At 40.6% G+C, this 18,975-nt stretch overlaps 1 protein-coding gene across 2 annotated transcripts in view; it reads right to left on the reverse strand.

Annotated features, from left to right (window-relative positions):
* slc43a1 (solute carrier family 43 member 1) overlaps positions 1 to 18,975 on the reverse strand; it is a 174,121-nt gene that overhangs the window by 128,292 nt on the left and 26,854 nt on the right. For both annotated transcript variants that reach the window (NM_001199911.1, XM_031905161.1), the window contains exons 2-3: positions 14,047 to 14,202; positions 9,484 to 9,691 (exon numbers count right to left, since the gene is read on the reverse strand). In NM_001199911.1, the coding sequence (NP_001186840.1) occupies positions 9,484 to 9,691; positions 14,047 to 14,200 (362 nt within the window). In that variant the 5' untranslated portion in view covers positions 14,201 to 14,202. The remainder of the gene's footprint in view (positions 1 to 9,483; positions 9,692 to 14,046; positions 14,203 to 18,975) is intronic.

Genomic DNA, 18,975 nt, shown 5'->3' on the forward strand with positions numbered 1-18,975 from the left:
GTGACACACATCTGTCATTCAAGCCAAAGGTAATGCAGTAACAGAATAAAGGCGAAGCAAGGGCACACATTTTAATATCAAAGCATGCAGAGAAAGTGGTGCATAAAAGTTCATAACAACACTAGACACAGTAGCCAAACAATATAAAATCGGATACTTGAATATGCAAATTACTCTCTCTCTCTTTACAATGCAGTGTGCAAAGGGCAAAAAAAGGCAGCAATCTGTAATTTTTGAAGCATGCCCCTTGAATTGAATGCTGCCTGTGTTAGACAGCACTTAATCCAAGAGAGGTAGGTGGTGGGAAGCACATAGGCGTCCACCCTCCCACTTGGCTCCATAAAGATGTGCGGGAGTATCAGAGTTTGGGAGTATCAGAACTTCCACCATGGGATATTGTAAATTTGCCTACAGTTTCAGCAAATTAAGTCTTAATTAATGAAGCAACCCAGGGGTAAGGCCTTTTTGAGGCCGCTAGGAGATTGAGTGTTCAAACTGTAGATCCACTGGATTCTACCCATAGCAGTGCCTTGTCCCTGCCCCCTCCCTGTGAAGGGGAGGTTGAAAATTAATCTGCATGCATTTAAAGGTTGGCAAGCAATGTCCTTTGAGCAAAAAATGTTTTACCACAGGTTGCTCCACTTTGCCTTCCTTAAGGGCTTTGCTAATAGAAGACTTGTGACAGTCAATATGCTCCTTTCTTAAGTGTAGTGGTAGTTTAACCAAACTTCATTTTGTTTAAAGCAATGTTTGTCAGGCGCACTCTTTGTCGTGCCCACATAAATCTTCAACGCATTGCTAAGTGTTCTGTGCTTTACCTGGCCTTGTTACTAAGCGATTTCTAATTCCTGTCTCCATCACTGCGCTCCTGCCACTCCTCCTCTGAGCCAGCCCTGTACCCATCTCCACGTGCTGCATCTCGTGTTGGAGCTGTACGAGAGGCTGCTTATCCTTACTTGCTCCAAACCCCACTCTTGACAATGTTAGAATCTCCTCCTTGTTTATTATTCAGCAATTTTGGAAACATACTTTCTCAGAAGGTCAGAGTTAGATGGATAATGTAGTACAAAAAAAAAACAGGGGGCTGAGCTTTGTCAGATGTGGGCTTATACCACAATAAGTCCTCCTGCCGTCTGTGTGAATTTACTTGCCCATGAGAGTTGTTCATTGAGTAGCTTGGGCTTATAGCCCCTTAGTTAGAATATGTTGTCTTTTGCAATTATTGCCCCAAGTTTAGGACATCAAGCTAATCTGAGGTCACTAATCCTCTGACATTTATACTTGCCTTTGGCAAAATTATCTTGAAAGTAATAAAGTGCTATGGGTGTAAGTTTAAACTTCATTTCAATCTGTCACCTGCCAAATTCTTGGCTATTGTAAAAAGCCCCCCTAAATACTGGGTTATTGACTATAACTTGTCAGGCTTTCCTTGACTCTGAACAACTATATATATGTATATAAGCCCCCCTAAGTACGGGGTTAGCGACTTTAGCCTGTCAGGCTTTGTTTAATAACACATATATTCTATCAACCTGTGATAACATATCCATGACTCTGATATCTTATAAACATAGAAGTTTAATTACTACAATCAGTTAGTACAATCAAACAATATTATCACAGTTACTTTGAATCCTATAGTAAGAGAAGCATCCAGCATACATGGGCGTCCGCAGAAAATTTTCCAAGGGGGGGCAAGTAAGCTAGCATCATCCTGCAACAGATAAATATATATATATTTTTTTTTTTTTGCAGGATGATACTAGGGGAGGCTAAATATGGCCCATACACAGACTGACCTACAGCTAATGTGACACTTAGTGGATTCACTGCTGACGTAAAAAGTTAACCTCCCAACTACCTCTTGCCGTTCCCACTGACTCCCAGGGATACTGTACAAAAGTGCGGGTGGGGGTGCTTTTTTTTTTTACCCTAAAATGTTTAGTATTAGTAGTAAAAGTATTCATACGCGCACTTCTGTTAGGGGATCTGCAAACATTTGTGTTTGGGATCAGTTAGCTTAAAGGGGTAGTTCGCATTCGAATTCACTTTTATTTTTAATGGTTTTTCAGTTATTTAGCTTTTTGTTCAGCAGCTCTCCATTTGGTATTTCAGCAGCTATCTGGTTGCTAGGGTCTTATTTACCCTAGCAACCAGGTAGTGATTTAAACAAGAGATGGGAATATGAATAGTTAAGGGGCCTACTTGGAAAAATAAGTAATACAAAATTATAATAATAATAAAATTGTAGCCTCGCAGAGCAATATTTTTTGGCCCCCATTTGAAATCTGTATAGAGGCAGAAGAGAAAGGCAAATTATTCAAAAAAATTAATTAGGAAGACCAATTGCAAAGTTGCTAGGAATAGGCCATTTTATAACATACTAAAGGTTAACTTAAAAGTGAACCACCCCTTTAGATGTGTTTATGTTAGTTTTATAGCAAGAAAGGCAGTGGGTACTGACTCCCCATTATATACAGTGAGATGCAGTCCGTATTTACAAACCCAGCACATTATATGCCATGAGGAGCAGTGGGTACAGATGGCAGATATTCAGGCCCTGGCACTATAACACTGGCACTGATACACAACATTGGCCCCACTGTAACTTACTATAAATGAACAAAACAATGACAAAAAAAAAAAAAAAATAGTAAGTGCAAAAAACAACAACACATATATAAACACACAATGAGCTTTTTCAGAGGGAAAGAGTTAACTTACCCTCCATGTGTTAGGGTAGGGGATAGATTATAAATTAAACAATTTAATGTCAGCTAGTGATTCTTTAGAACTGTATAGTGCCTGTGTATAGTACCTGGGTATAGTACCTGTGGGATGAAAACTGCAGCAAAAGTTGAGAGTTGGTTCTCAGGTAAAGTTACAGCTGCAGATTCATCTTTTCAGTCTTTATTTCTGTTTCCAGTTTGCAAAATCTCCCGATCCCTGTGTGCATCTGTGCTCTGATTGGTCAATTTTACTGTCTGTCAAGGAAGCTGTGCTCTGATTGGTGAATCCACAAGAAGAAAGATCCAATCGGAGCACAGCAAAAACAGGCTTGAGGGGAAAGTGCAGAAACGGAGTAAGGTTTTTGGTTTTTTTGCTACTTTTCCAGGGGGGGGCAAGTGCCCCCTCTTGCCCCCTTCTGTGGACGCCCATGCCAGCATACAAGGCTTCTAATAAATATATTCTAACTATACTGCGCTACTGTCTGTGTGCATGTATAAGGTGTGATGTCTGTGCAGCTATTCTTAAAGGTGTTTCTTCCAGATACATCACCTCTGTTCCTTGTTCCTTTCTTCTTCTTCTTCTGCTACACCAAGTGGAAGGGCTTCAAGTTATATCCACTTGCCCTTCATGACAACCAGGCCCTAGCCCGTCAATGTTTGCATGTAAACATCCCGTAACTAGGATGAAACACTGTCCAGTAGTAGTCGCTGTAGACCAAGGGATATTTCCCTTGCCATAGGTCTCCATTAATTTGCAATCACCTGTTATACTGAATGTCACACATACTGTAGCTGTCACTTTCCCATCGGATTTCCAAGCTTACCATATTCTTGTTAAACCTTTAAGTGCCAGCAGAATTTGACATTTTGGTTCCCCTCAGTGCCAGACGTTTTGTAAACATTCTGTGCTCTCTCAATTTAGGGGCTTTTATTGGGGGCAGGGTTAAGTTTAGGTAGGCAAACTATATATTGTTTCCAAATTTGCCTGAGTTTTTGTGTATTTCCACTTCTGGAACAAGATTTAGAGCTTGAAATACAAAAAAAAAAAGAAAAAATGCTATTTTTCATGATATAGGGATTTATACCAGAAACATATTTTATTTTATGGACAAAAATTCAACTGATTTGGAAAGCCTCGTGTCTCCCGAATGTGCCAATACCTGATATGTATAGTTTTTTATTGAGATTTCTGACTTCTATAGATCAAAAACTCCCAGCAGTAAATTACTAAATTTTCAAAGCATTACAGCAGAATACGGCATACTTTACATTCCAAAGCCAAAAATCCTGGAACATTAGGTTTAACCCAGGAAACCATACATTTTTTAAAAGTACACATTCTGACGAATCCGAAATGGGTAACTATGTCTTCCAACTCCTAAGTACCAAACGGCAATGCTTTACTGAATTTAGCATTTTCTATAAAAAATTATGAAAATTCTAAAAAATCGCCTCAAATCTTCCACTTTCAAGCATCATATCTCCCACATAATATTAGGTACCAAGAAAATACATCCTAAATATGAAAGCCAAGGGTCCACTGAACGGTTTGATGCCCATTGTGCATAGGATCACCAATGTATCTGTGTAAATTTATAAACCCCAAAAGGAAGTTAGTACATACAAATTGCCCCAGAGATCTCTTTAGCTACTGAAAATTCAACACATTTACTGTATTTTCTGTGGGGTAAAAACATAAAAAAATACATTGACCCCCCAAAACCATATATTTTTGGAAAGTGCACATTCGGACGAATTCAAAATTGGTACCAATGTCTTTCTACTCCAAACGACAGAGTCGCAATGCTTTCCCAGTTTTGATGAAATACCTAAAAATCACATCAAATCTTCCACTTTCAAGCACCTTATCTCCCACATAACATTAGGTACCAAGAAAACACACCCTAAATATGAAAGCCAAGGGTCCGCTGAACAGTTTGATGCCCATTGTGCATAGGATCACCAATGTATCTGGCATTTAGAGACCACATAAGGAAGTTAGTGCATAGAAATTGCCCCAGAGGTCTCTTTAGCTACTGAAAATTCAACACGTTTACTGCATTTTCTGTGGGATAAAAACACAAAAAAATACATTGACCCCCCAAAACCATATATTATGTGGCATAAGACCCCCTAACAGTACGAAGACCCTAGAAAACCATATATTTTCCAAAAGTACACATTCTGACAAAACAAAAGTGGGTAAATACAACTTTCTACTGCAAACTACCAAACTACAAAGCTATGCTAAACAGAACGGTTTATGTGACATTTCTGAAAATCGTCACAAAGCTTGCATGTTGCCCCATTATGTACCCCACATTTAGTAACGTACCAACATAAAACACTCTAAGTATGAACGCCAGGGGTCTACTGAACAGTTTGATGCCCAATATGCATAGATTTACCAAACTATGTGGGGTACACAAGATGCCAAATTGAATACAGCAGACAAAATATCCATGTGCAAAGACAAGTAATAAAGAACAATGTGAAATGCAATAACATTGATAAAAATTAAAAAAAAATCACTAAAATCATTTTTTTTTTGCCTAATAATATCTGCGGTCAGAATAACAGTTTGAGTATTTTGACTAGGGCAAATAAGTTTTACAGACAAAGTCAAGCGAACAACAACTATGCATAACTGAAAATGCAATAAAATGGCTAAAAATGCAATAAAATACCTAAAAATGCACCAAAATCACAGAAAATGTAGTAGAAACACCAAAATAATACACAAAAGGTATTGTGCAGTGCGGTTAGCGAATACGCTATCCGCAATGGCAATAAAACATTTTTTTCAGGCAAAAATAAAAACGATGCAATAAAAAAAAAAAATTACAAAATTACATAAGTGTGTGAGTGTGTACACATGGTAAAATGTGTGCATGTGTGCATGTGTGTGAGTGTGCAAGTAAGTGTGAGCGCTGTAAGTGTTCTGAATGTGTGAAACCCACCAACCCCCCCAAAATGTATGTGTAAGTGTGAGTATAAGTGTGTATTAGTGTATTATGTGTGTGTATGTGTGTTTTTTTTACACTTACCTGGGACAAGCAGGCACAGAGATCCTCTGAAGGTGGGAGGAAGGACCCAGGAGCTGCTGCTGCAGCTTCTTCCTGCAAGCTGATGGTGAGTATTCCGAAGTGGGAGGGAGGGGGGAGGGAAGGGAAAGCAGGATATGTCAGGCACGCACAGACAGCGTGTCCTGGCATTTCCTATGGGGGCCCTGGGCGATCGTGCCCCAGGGGCCACTCGTTCCCCCCCTCTGACTGTTGTCTAGAGGCTGGGGAACGAGCGGGGAGCGAAGGAGCGGCTTAAAAAGCTGCTTCTCTTCTCCCAAATCTGGAAGTGCAGTAGGACGTAGAATCTATGTCCTGTGGCACTTAGTTACTTTGGTACCCAGGACGTAGATTCTACGTCCTGTGGCACTAAAAAGGTTAAACCAGTTTTCTGGGAGATGGTCAGTATTGTTTACATGGATTCAGTTGGGGAAGGTGACTCTCTTCTTTGTTTGTTTAGTGACACCATCTTCCCAAACATATCTTTGTTTATTGTTTGTGACGGTGATAGTTGGTAGCTGATTTTCAAAGACTGCTTGGATACCTATCAATGTCTTTTTGACCAATATTATTCAATGAACATTGTCCAATATAACAGCCATTGGAACTCTTAGTAAAGATAGCAATTTGATATTATTATATTTTTGTATTTTTATTATTTGTAAATCTGAGCTGATCATGCAACTATCTGATAGCTTCACATACCACATTTTTCTCTGGAACCCAATTAGTTTATGGGCTAGTCCATTATCTCTGCAGTTCACGCCTGTTATTGTTTTTACAATACATTTCTTCAACCACTTGTTATGTTGGGTTGAAAACCCCAACATACTGTTCTTCGACTTTGGCTTATTCTTCCGCTTCTTCCGCTTCTTCTTCTTATTATTATTATTATTCTTAGCGCCCCCCATTTTCTAAATGCTACTCCTCCTACAGTTTTAGGGGTACAACACCCAAACTCGCCACACATCTGCACCCTATAGCGGAGCAGGATGCTTGTGCTTTTCTAAGCGATTTGGCCCCCGTCTTTTTGTGGCGCCCCTCCGAACCCCCCAATTTTCCCATTGACTTTGACAGGGAAGATTTTCAAACTGCTGCCACACTTGGCTTTGAAGCTACAGCCCCCAAACTTGAATAACATAATCACGGGGTCACCCCAAATGAAACAGCAACATTTGTTGGATGACCCCAAAGGGGAGGGGCCAGCAACAGCCAATCAAATTTCACCCATTGACTTTAATGGGGAAATTGAAACTGCTGCCAATCTTATAGCTTTGTGGCTACACTCCCCAAACTTGAATCACACAGTCATGGGCTCAGCCTGAATGAAAATATGATGATTGCTGGATGCCCAAAAGTGGGCGGAGCTGTGAACAGCCAATCAGATTTTACCTATTGATTTGGCGGAAATCCAACCTGCTGTTATTCTCACAGTAATAACGCCAGGGTCCCCAAACTTTTTACACTTGGTCACTAGGGGACTGCAGTTTTAGATTTGAAAAGTGGGTGGAGCCACCAACAGCCAATCAAATTTTACCTACTGAGTCAGTCACTGGGTGACTACGCATTCAAGTTTTTTTAAAAAAAACTGCACAGTGGGAGGGGCCAACAACAGCCACTCAAATTTTACGCATTGACTTTTATGGGAAAATTTAAACTGCTGGCAATCTTACAGCTTTGAGGCCACACTCCCCAAACTTGAATCACATAGTCATGGGGTCAGCCTGAATGAAAGTATGATGATTGTTGAATGCCCAAAAGTGGGTGGAGCTGTAAACAACCAATCAGATTTTACCTATGGACTTGTGGAAATCCAACCTGCTGCCATTCTCACAGTAATAACATCAGGGTCCCAAAACTTTGCAGAGTTAGGCACCAGGTAACTGTGGTTCAAGGTAAGAAAAAGTGGGTGGAGCCACCAACAGCCAATCAGAGTTTACCTATTGACTTTCAATGGGGAAATTCAATCTGCTGCCATTCTGACAGAATTAACACCGGAGTCCCCAAACTTTTCACAGTTGGTCACTAGAGGACTACAGTTTTAGTTTTGAAAAAGTGGGCGGGGCCACCAACAGCCAATCAGATTTTACCTATTGAATTTTATTGGTTTGATGCCAGGGTTTGCAAACTTTGCACAGTGCGTGACTTCGTACTCAAGGTTAGAAAAAGAAGGCGGGGCCGCCAAAAGCCAATCACATTTCTTTCATTGTTTTCAGTGGGGAAATTTTAACTGCTGCCATTCTCACATGTTTAATGTCAGGGTCCCCAAACTTTGCACAGTTTGTCACTGGGTGACTATGTTCCAAGTTTAGAAAAGTGGGTGGGGCCAACAACAACCAATCAGATTTCAAAGTTCCCAAACTTTGCAAAGTCAGTCACTGGATGACTACATATTCAGGGCTAGAATAAGTGGGAGGAGCCACCAACAGCAAATCCATTTCCACCCATTAGATTTCATTGGTTTATATTTAAACTGATTCCATTATTTAAATATTAATTCCAGGGTTGTTAAAGTTTCCAGAGTTAGTCACTGGGTATTTGCCGTTCAAAATTCGAAAAAAAGTGGGCGGAGCCACCAACAGACAATAACATTTCATCTATTTACTTTCAATGGTGAAGTGTAAAATGCTGTCAGTCTCACAATTTTTATGCCTGAGTCCCCAAAATTTGCAAAGTTGGTCACTGGGAGACTGCAGTTCAAAAATAGGAAAAGTGGGTTGGGCCACTAACAGCCAATCAGATTTCATCCATTGAATTTAATTGGTTTAAATTTAAAATGCTGCCGTTCTTTAACTATTAATCCAAGGGTCCCTAAACTTTGCAGAGTTAGTCACTGGGTAACTGCATTTCCAGGTTAGAAAAAGGGGGTGGAGCCACCAACCGCCAATCAGATGTCACTTGTTGACTTTCAGTGGGGAAATTTAAGTTGCTACCATTCAGACACTATTAAAACCAGGGTCCCCAACTTTGCACAGTGGTTTTTACTATATAACTGTGGTCCAAGGTCAGAGAAAGTGGGCAGAGCCCATTCAGAGATGTCATGTTTTTCAACCCAACATGAAGTTTGTTCTCAAACTTCCCTTTCTAGTTAAGGTTATTCTTTCATTCACCTAGGACTACACACATCATTAGGCTACTTAAAGGGCTTCAGAATCTTCCTGATGACATCCCTGATGGCCAGCCAATTGGAGCAAGCTGTGCCCTATTTAAGCTTCTCTCTTACTTAATTTTTGGTTTTGAGTACTGCAGCTTGCCCCTAGCTGTAGGTCTTCCTTGCTTCATGCTCCCTTGCCTTAGTCCTGTTCCTGCTTCTGTCCCAGTAGGCCCATGCAGATAATCTAAAAGAGGGGATATATATGCGATCTAGGATATATATTCCTTCGGGCAGAATCTTGTACAGAATGCAAAGCTGGACAACCTGTGCCAAAAATGTTTGCTCTAAGGACATTTCTTTCCAACTTTCAAATGAATGGCCATTGATTTACAAATTTACCTTCACAGCAGAGTGAACAGAGTGATGACACTGCTATGGAGAAAATCCCAGTGGATTCCGAACTCTGTATCCCCAAGCAGCATCAGTCTCAGGCACCATAAATTTCATTTTAACATAGTAACAAACTGTGTCTAACTAGCACTAACACTATCCAGTTATACAGAGGTAAGCACTGAAATTGAAGCACTGACATTCTTACCTCCCCACTAATCTCAGTGGTCGTGGTCCATATCGATCCATGAGGATACCCAGTGGCAGAGTTGTTGCACTTAACAGAAAAGATCCTATTGTAAAACCCAAATTTAGCATCTCTTCTTGAGCAGTACATGTTAGCCAGGGTAGTGGAAGTGAATTATTCTCATTTCCCAGAGTATATGAAAGTACATCTTTCTCGGATGAGTTTCCATCTGTGGAGATAAACACATTTTAAAATGTTTCTAAATCGAATTTTAAACTTGTTTTGAGGATTAAACTGGCATGCAATCAATGAAATGACTTTACTAGAGTTAGTTTACTACAATTCTGTACTGTCCAACTTCTGTAGCATAAAGGGCTTTTTTTCTGGTTGTTGTTGACCGCTCCCTGTGACCACATTCATGCATCACAAGAGCATTTAAAACGATATCCACATTCTTCATATGGATGGACAAAAAGCCCAGAATCAAGCTAGCCATTATGAGTAAATCTAAACCAATAGGAGGTCTGGGAGTACCACATGTCTTTAGATATTACTTAGCAGCACGGCTGACAGAACAAGTAATAACTCACAGGTTACCGCATATGCCTTGGCTAGAAATTGAAAACACACTATTGAAACCTCTCTCCTTAGACCTAGTAGTATGGATCCCCGCCAGAGATAGGATAGACCTAGGGGCGATACTACCAACTACCAACCAAAGTCTTAAACTCTGGGACAAATATAGAGATAAATACCACCTCTCCTCACAAAAATCCAAGATATGCTCTTTTGTTGGTAACACTCGATTCCCCCCAAGCACCCACCCAAAGGCATTCCTTCCCTGGATACAAGCTAACGCCTATCTCTCTTCGACCCTGGCACCTGATCGCGAAGTTCACCCTTTTCAGGATGTACAACAGACATTTCAAATTCCCGGGCAGCAATTCTTTAGATACTTACAGATCTGCCACTTCATTACTCAAACATATCACCGTGTCAATGATCCCAACCCAACAAAAACATATTTTGTACTCCTTTGCACCAACTCAGAGATTAATACTCATCTCATCTCCCTACTTTACATTAACTTATCAACAGAAAACACCCCCCTGATCCAGCCTTACATGACAAAGTGGGAAACAGACCTTCACCAAGACATCTTCCCCTCACAGTGGCAACTAATATGGGACAGGGCCAGAACAACATTAATTTCCACCACAATGACAAAGAGAGCATATAAGCTGATGTACAGATGGTATTATACCCCCTCTAGGCTCTCCAAACTAACAGGAGGCCCCTCCACCCCCCTCTCTTTTGCCAGCTGCGGCAAAAGAGGCACTTTAATCTACATGTGGTGGACTTGCGAGATGATCAGGGAATTCTGGGAAATGGTGGCAAAAACCCACTCAATCATTTTCAGAATCAACCCTGGCCCACTATGCTACCTCCTTGGCATGCCAATCAAAGCACTAAAGTCCCCAGACAACAACAGACTAGCCACCCATATACTCAAAGCAGCAAAGACACTCCGGGCAGCTAATTGTATGTATGTATAACTAATTGGAAAATGACCACTCTACCCACTCAACAACTACTTGTAATGTTTTTACCCAGGTGTAGGGACCCACAGGTTTGATAGTCCTTATGGCTTTAAATCACTATACTTCCTTTTTACTTATTTACTAGGGGAAGCCTATGTATCTACTTAAGCTTGTTAGCTTATGTGTATTATTGGCCATAGGTATAGTGAACACTTTCTGCACACTGTATTGTACAGTATATATATATTTGTGTGTTTGGAAAGGGCTGTCAATTCCTCTTTGGCCTTTCACTGGTGAACAAATAGAACAGCTTTCACTGTGCCTCACACTTTTCATTTCCTTATGGGCTAATTTGCTCCTTACACATATCTGCAATCTTCCAGATTTCAAGATATGGCTCCAATTGGGGGTAAAAAAAACAATGTCAACCCAAGCATTTGCTTACAACAGGAAAGGTAAGCCAGGCATCCAGGGACTACAATGCAATACTTTAGATACCTTCAGTTCAGGTATGCCTTACAGACACAATTCCATACTCTCTCTCCCCTACGATATTTACCTTCGCTTGGAAGATGCTTTTCCGTCTCCTCTAATTTGCTGTTTAAAATCTATGCTGATTGCATGCTCCATTCTTCCGTTCCATTTGATGGAGCATTCAATTTGTGAGTAGCAACTGTGCCAGGGCTGACCCAGGACCACTAGGTAGAAGCTGTAGACACTGCCTATATCATTTTTATCTCCATACGAGATAGAATCGTACAGTATCAAATGTTGCATTAACTATATATAAGCCTACTACAGCTCTAAATTTACAGTGGCACATTTTCTGCACATGCTATGGTCCTGTCCTCCTTTACCCCAAATTTGGTTGGACATTTTGGAGATCTTGGCTAATGAAATAGGGCCACCACAGATCAAGGACCCAAAAGAGGAAACACTCGCTTCAGCTACCCCGGGCTTATGCGGTTAGATTGGACTATTACATGAATAACAATTTGGACAATTTGAGTCAGATTTTGGTTATATTTATAAAATATATATTTGGTACACTGTGTGGTACTTAGGAAGGGCATACTATTGTCCCAAAACTTTTGATCCTATTCTTTGTCTCCTGAGCACCACAATTAAATTGAAAACACCCCAATGCACCCCGGTCTGTGCCACCATATAAATTTGTGCTTATGCTGCAGCTACTTAGTCCATGCAGCCATATTTTCCATGTTATTTGTTCATCATGATAGTTTATTGTATGTCATATGTTATTACTAATTACAACACCATTCTTTGTGTTCATTACATTTCTTTTCTTTTACCGTATATACTTGAGTATAAGCCGAGTTTTTCAGCACTAAAAATGTGCTAAAAAAGTAACCCTCGGCTTATACTCGAGTATATGTGTCTGCATACCTGCCATTGCGCGCACTCGGGATGACTCTGGCTCGCTGCGCGCATCCCCCCGTGGATGGACGTGTGGCCGTGCATATCAGGGCGCGCGCGCACTCACTCAATTGTGTCCGGGGCTCATTCAGCACGCCACAGTAAGCGTTTGTAAGGGTCTGCGGCAGGGACGCACTTACTCACTTGTGTCCGGCATCGAGGGGAGGTGCGCGTGGCCGTGCATACCGGCGTGCGCATGCGCCCTCACTCACTTGTGTCAGACGCTCGTTTAGCGCGCAAGAGTAATCGTCTGCAAGAGTCTGCGGCAGGCACGCACTTATGTCCGGCATCAAGGGGATGTGTGCGAGTTCGTTCAGCGCCCCAGAGTCAAAGTCTGTCAGAGTCAGCGGCAGAGGCAGGTATGCTCACAAGTGGAGTGAGGGAGGGAGGTCTCAGGGGGGAGGTGTGTCCAGGTATGGGGGGGGGGCAGAGGCAACCAGAGGTGCAAGGGCAAGTATGCACACAAGTGGAGGGAGGGAGGTAGGTATGAACCTAGAAACCAGCCTGCAGCTAGTGCTCGATCATGTATTCCCTTCTTCTGACTTCTCATTAAGATGTTCCAAGTAAAATATGGCATTACTGGGATACACTGACTGCAGAGAAACACTATCCCTTATGTAGGTTCCATAGTATGTAGTCATGGGCAAACCACCACATCCCTACAGCTAATTTTTACTATATTTTTGGTATATCTTATATAGGTGTTGCCCAGTTCCTTTAATGAAGGATGCATATTTTATTTCAGTGTGATGTAGGTAGGTTTTTTTGGTAAAACATAGCACCCCCATACAACCCATTGCAGGAAGTAAGAAGGAAACAAGCTGAATAACTGAAAATTTTATGGATAGGATAATAAATGAATTATTTTGCCTTTGTAACTACTATTGTAGTACTGTGGTGGGACTTGTACACTGGGGTCCAAGTACTTGATAATTAGTATGGCAGCTTCCTTAGCCTTCCCAAACTTGCTTTTGTCTGCTGCTGTAGCATTTTTCTTTCCCTAAAGTTATCTATTTATTTATCTGTTATTTGTTTGATTATTGAAACTTAGCAGTAGCGGTTGCATTTCCCACCCTAGGCTTATACTCGAGTCAATAAGTTTTTCCAGTTTTCTTAGGTAAAATTAGGTACCTCGGCTTATATTCGGATTGGCTTATACTCGAGTATATACGGTATGTTTCATATTCACTTCTTGCCCTAATATTCCAGTGAATCAGGTTTTACTCTGAAACTCTTTTACTGGAGTGTTGGAAAGTGTATGCCTGTACCCTGTATGCCAAACTGCCTCAGGGTAATAAATAATAACAGCCCATGCTGCAATTCAAATGCACTCTATTGTAATCACAGCTCTGTCAATAAACTGCTAATATAACCTGCTAGGATCACTGTGATTAGTCAAAAGTTATATTCTCCTGGGTCCCTCTCAAAGATCAGCCAGTGTAAAAAAGCACACAGTTACAGGTACAGTTACTTAGTTAAATTAGGTTGAATAAAGACAACAGTCTATGAAGTTCAACCCCTTAAAATGATCTACACACATATACATAGACAGATTGAGAGTGACAAAACAGAAGTTTTGAAATGTTTTGCCATAGCTGAGACAAACCTGAGCAAAGGTGTGAGTAAAATCCTTCTTGCTGTAACATAATGAGTAGAGACCCCCATCCAAAAAGAACAGCAGAAAAGAAAAGGTTTTCCAGAACTGCTGTGCAAGCTATCCACCAACGGCGTGCAAATGTAGTCTGCAGGGAGGGTGCCATATCTGCATGAAAAAAGAAAAAATTAAACTATGAGTTTTTATGTACAACCTTAAATGCAAATTCTGGTATACATCTTCATGTTTTTTTTTACCATGCTATGCAGCATTTTTGCATAATTCTAGCATAATTAGAGCTCTCACCTACCAGCTAACTTGTATGTTATTCAGACATTATGGCAGGTGGTAAGGACAGTGCCAGCCAGTGCTGCACTCTGAAACTAACACCAGATGACCAGACCCTGGGTAAAAGTGCTCTGTGCATGAGAGTTAAGGGGTGCATTATTGTGTGAATGACCCTTGTAATTTGGTACATATTCTGACCCACCTACTTCTCAGTACACATAGTTTTAAAAAATGCACACAAGAGATAATTTTTGTGCACAAAGGTCAAAAATATTACAAACACAGAATTTATGTCCCCAGATTTAACATTTTCCAACATTAGAGACAATTTTTTTTTTTGCGATGCTGCCCATTTCAATGTATGACAAAAACACTTTGTAAGTCATAAGTACAAGAATGCCCCAAAGCACATGGTAAGTGACTGACAATAAAAGCTACAGGAAAAGGTGATGTACCATGTTAGCCAGTCAAAATGTTTACAGGGTAACCCTTTTGAAATAAAAAATAACAAAAGTGGTATAAAGGTGATACCTTTTTTGGCTAAGATAATCATAGCAAGCTTTCAGAACATTTTAGTTCCTTTTTCAAGCTGATTACAATGAAGCTGTGGTGCTCTCTGACATGTATACAACAAATTCCAATTTATTGAATATGGCAAGACACGCATCACAGAGCAAAATTGACCATTCCCTGTTTAAAGGGACTAAATGGACACAATATGGTTTCCAACACATACAATCCCAGCTAAGGAGGATCCTTTGCTAAAAACAAGAAAATTGTCAAGACACAGACACCCACTAGTGGCCACATCCATAACCCTGGCACTAGCCAACTCACTAGTGTTACCCTAACAACCACCAGCAGGTCAGATTCTCCACAGCAGAATCTCTCAACATCTTGGATATATTTAGTGCTGGAGCTAAGTACCCAACCCTCAGCACTAGCCTGTGAGCCTAGAAAATAAGGCTTGTCATTCAATAGCATCTAGCCCCACAGCTTACCAGTAGCAGCTCACAGCAGTGTTGACAGCAGTCAACCCTCAACAACCACCAAAAAAAATGTCCTGCCAGGACACACCAGCAATCAAAGCCCACTACAGCACGAGCAACATAGGCAACCAAGCCCGCAACAGTGCATGCAAAGCTGGAACCAAACCTGTTACCCCAGACTAAAACTACTAACTATTAAACCAACAAATCGCTGGTGCCAAGTCTGGTATTGTGCATGTAAACTGCTGATGCTAACCAAACTATCCAGTCTGCAAACCACTGTTGCTAACCAGCAATCATGCAACCCAGCAATCTTGGTACACAAGCCAGTCAGTTGCACATGCTACACTTGTTGGACGGGTATGGTTATAATATTTTTTAAGTTAGGTGCATGTCATCCTAAAGGATTAAATTCTGTTTTTGACACAAGTTGTTATTTTTCCTCCAGCTGAATAAAATCTCTTGATACTGTTAATATTTGGCATTGTCAGTTTATACATTGGTCCTCTTTATTTGCATTATTTAATTGTTGATTTATATACTGATTTATTTATTCATTTATGCATTAGTGTTTGAATATTATTCACTTGCAATTAATAACCTTTGCGTAACCCCTATTTGGCTGTTAACCAGCTATTGGCAGAGCATGGGGTACATAACGAATCTCTTTCTCTGGAATGGGCCTTTGCTATATGGAAAGAACTGCCGGATGGTGTTGTTGACCTACACCTCCCACTGCCACTGTGTAGTGTAATTGCTTAGATCAAAGTATAAGATGGACGCCAGGAGCTCTTGCAATCAAACTTTAAATCTTTATTGTCCAAGACAAGATGTAGCAATGCAGGGAATAATCAATACTCACAAATTAAGACACCTTTGAGGATAGTAAGAGAGAATGCCACCGGTTTATCCCACCTCTTTGGGAGACCGGGAAGGGTAAAGCACCTGTCAGCATGGCACCACTATGGAGGGCAGTCTGGATAGTTACTCCAATCCTCAGGTTGATAACCTTTAGCTTGTATGGGTCCTACAGCCAACTATGGACCAGGGATTTACACTGACCTGTATCCTGCGTTTAAAACCGTGGCTCTAGGCTAAGGCAACATTGCCTGTATGGAAGGGTACTTAGAGGTGACCTTCTGATTGGAGCCTGAACTGCTCTTACTATCTAGTTCTAACTACCTCACTCTCCTAGAGAGTGCTATTACAGTAATCTGCTATTCTAGATAGTCCTTGTTCCCTGTCCCTGACTTTTCTAGAGCAGATGGTGACTCTAGGGCCATAATGGCTTTACTGGGGCCTTGTTCTGATCCCAGGCTCAGTTACCTGTTCCTGAGACACAGAGGCAGCCAAAGAGGATGCCACACCTCCTTGATAAACACTATATTGCAGTGCAAGGGGTGTGATCAACCAAATAAACCAATAAGTTATAAGTGCAAAGGATAAACTTGATACATGGGTCTTTGCCCAGTAACAGCAGAAATAAGGAAGTAGAAGGGTTTAAAGCCATAGGGGCAGATTAACCCTATGGGTCCCTTTGGCTACTTGATGTTTGAATAATATGAGCTGTATGATAAACAAATATTTTTTTTTGTGATGTCACTAATTGCATTTGTTATATAAAGTTGTAAAGTTTTGAATGTTACCCATGCCTATGATTAAGTGCACCTGCGCACAAAACATGTTAGGCTTTGTTCTTTTAAATGAGTGGATAAAATCAGACTATAACTGACTTTGGTGGATGGTCCTGGTGTACGAGTATAGCTGTTTTTTTCTTCATTTATGGTTATAAAAAGTCCATAACTAGGACCAGTGAATGCAGGAGCCAAGAGCCATACCAAAGGCCAGCAGAAATGCAAGCCAAGGGCTATAACAAGGGCCAGTGGACACACAAGCCAAGGGTCATAACAAAGGCCAGCAGTCACCTAAGCCAAAGCCCAAAGCTCAGGCCAACAGACATGCATACCAAAAACCACACCAAGTGACAGCAGCATTGCATGCCAAATGTTAGCCAAACAAAAGTTTGCTCCTAATGTGCTAGCAGACACAAACGTAAAAGCCTGCTAATACACAAATTAAAGAGGATGGGGACCAAGCAGCCACCAAAACTCAGCAAAAGTAGTTGAAATACTGAGCTAAAACCTAAGCCCACCACATTGGAATGAAATCTATCTATCTTATAGAACATAAATAAGAAATAAATAGGAAATCTGCCTATTAAGTGCAGAAAGAAACAAGGTAAAATACTAGTTGAGCAGTATAAACCTACAGCCATTCCTGGAGGCACCTGGTAATAATGAGCAAATTAAAACAACAATACCCAGGCTCACAAATAAAAACTTTACATAGTAAAAGAACAGTAGCAAAGAGCCCAGAAGAATCCATGTACAATACTAGATAGCATTGGAATGAAACGCAAGTCAAAACCCAAGAGAAAGGCTGCTTGTTAGGTGCAGACTCCTTGTGAAAAAGTAAGAAGGTTCAGTATCAGAGCTGTCAACATTAACTGCTGAGGGCCCTGGCACGGGGATAATGTGGTGCACACAGCCAAATTTTGTGGGTGTGGCTTATGTCACATTATCATGCACATGAACAATGCACAGTGACACCTTACCAAAAGGCAGCAACTAGTTAGTAGTGTGGAAACTCCAGGAAGACACCCTAATAGCTTTCAGCTGAGGGATATAATTAGCTAAAGAGGACACATCTCAGACACTCAGTGGATACTAATTAAAGTCACCGTATTCTGGCTTTAATATAACTAGCCCATATCCATACCCATGTTATTTTGTCCAATATCATATTATATACAGTATATTAAGCATATATATTAAGCAGAAGTCCCCTAAAACTTCACAAAGCTATAGAAGAAGGGAGCTCACAGGTAGGAACATGGAACATGGAAATATCACAACTGTATTTCTTCCCAATAAGCACCAGTATGAATAGTTGGGCATATAGCAGGGGGGCTATTTTAGCACAAAACTGTTTTTCACTTCCATTTCACTTCCGAATCTTCAAAAAAAAATGTGAGAAGAGAGATCCTACCTCCTTGCCCAGTAGGACAAAAGATGAAAATGGTGAGGAGGAAATAAGGTAATCTTATAGGTCAGGATTCATTTTGATTGGCTATGTTATAGGTCCTACAGGCGAGGACCCAGAACACAAGAATCAGACTAGAAGCGCATCCAGAAACTAAACAGATTAGACCTATGTTTGGCAACTTGAAAACAGCAGTAAAGCCTTGTCTGATGTGCCAGAAAGGAAGGAAATGTTACCATAACATGTAAGTTTTGGTAAAACATATCACATGAAAACTTTATGGGATATCTATGGGAAAGAAATGGAATTGGATTAGGAGAAATGTTTCTTCCCTAATTGTTTTTTGTTCCATGTTTTTCCATAGAGTTTTATAGATTTTTTATGTGATAAACAATGATAAGTTTCTGGAAGTGAATTTGGAGATAATTAGTGATGAGAGAAATTTTTCACCATGCATGCATGTGAATTTCAGCTTTTCACCATTGGCGGCTTATTTTGTGAAACAGGCTCAAAATTCGTAACGGGAAAATTTGTCACACGACCAAAAAAATTGCGTGCATCAAAAAAGAATAAAACACGTCAAAAAAAGACATGCACAAAAATGTTTTTGCGACATACCATA

The sequence above is a fragment of the Xenopus tropicalis genome, chromosome 7 (assembly GCF_000004195.4).
Source record: "Xenopus tropicalis strain Nigerian chromosome 7, UCB_Xtro_10.0, whole genome shotgun sequence".
NCBI lineage: Eukaryota > Metazoa > Chordata > Amphibia > Anura > Pipidae > Xenopus > Xenopus tropicalis.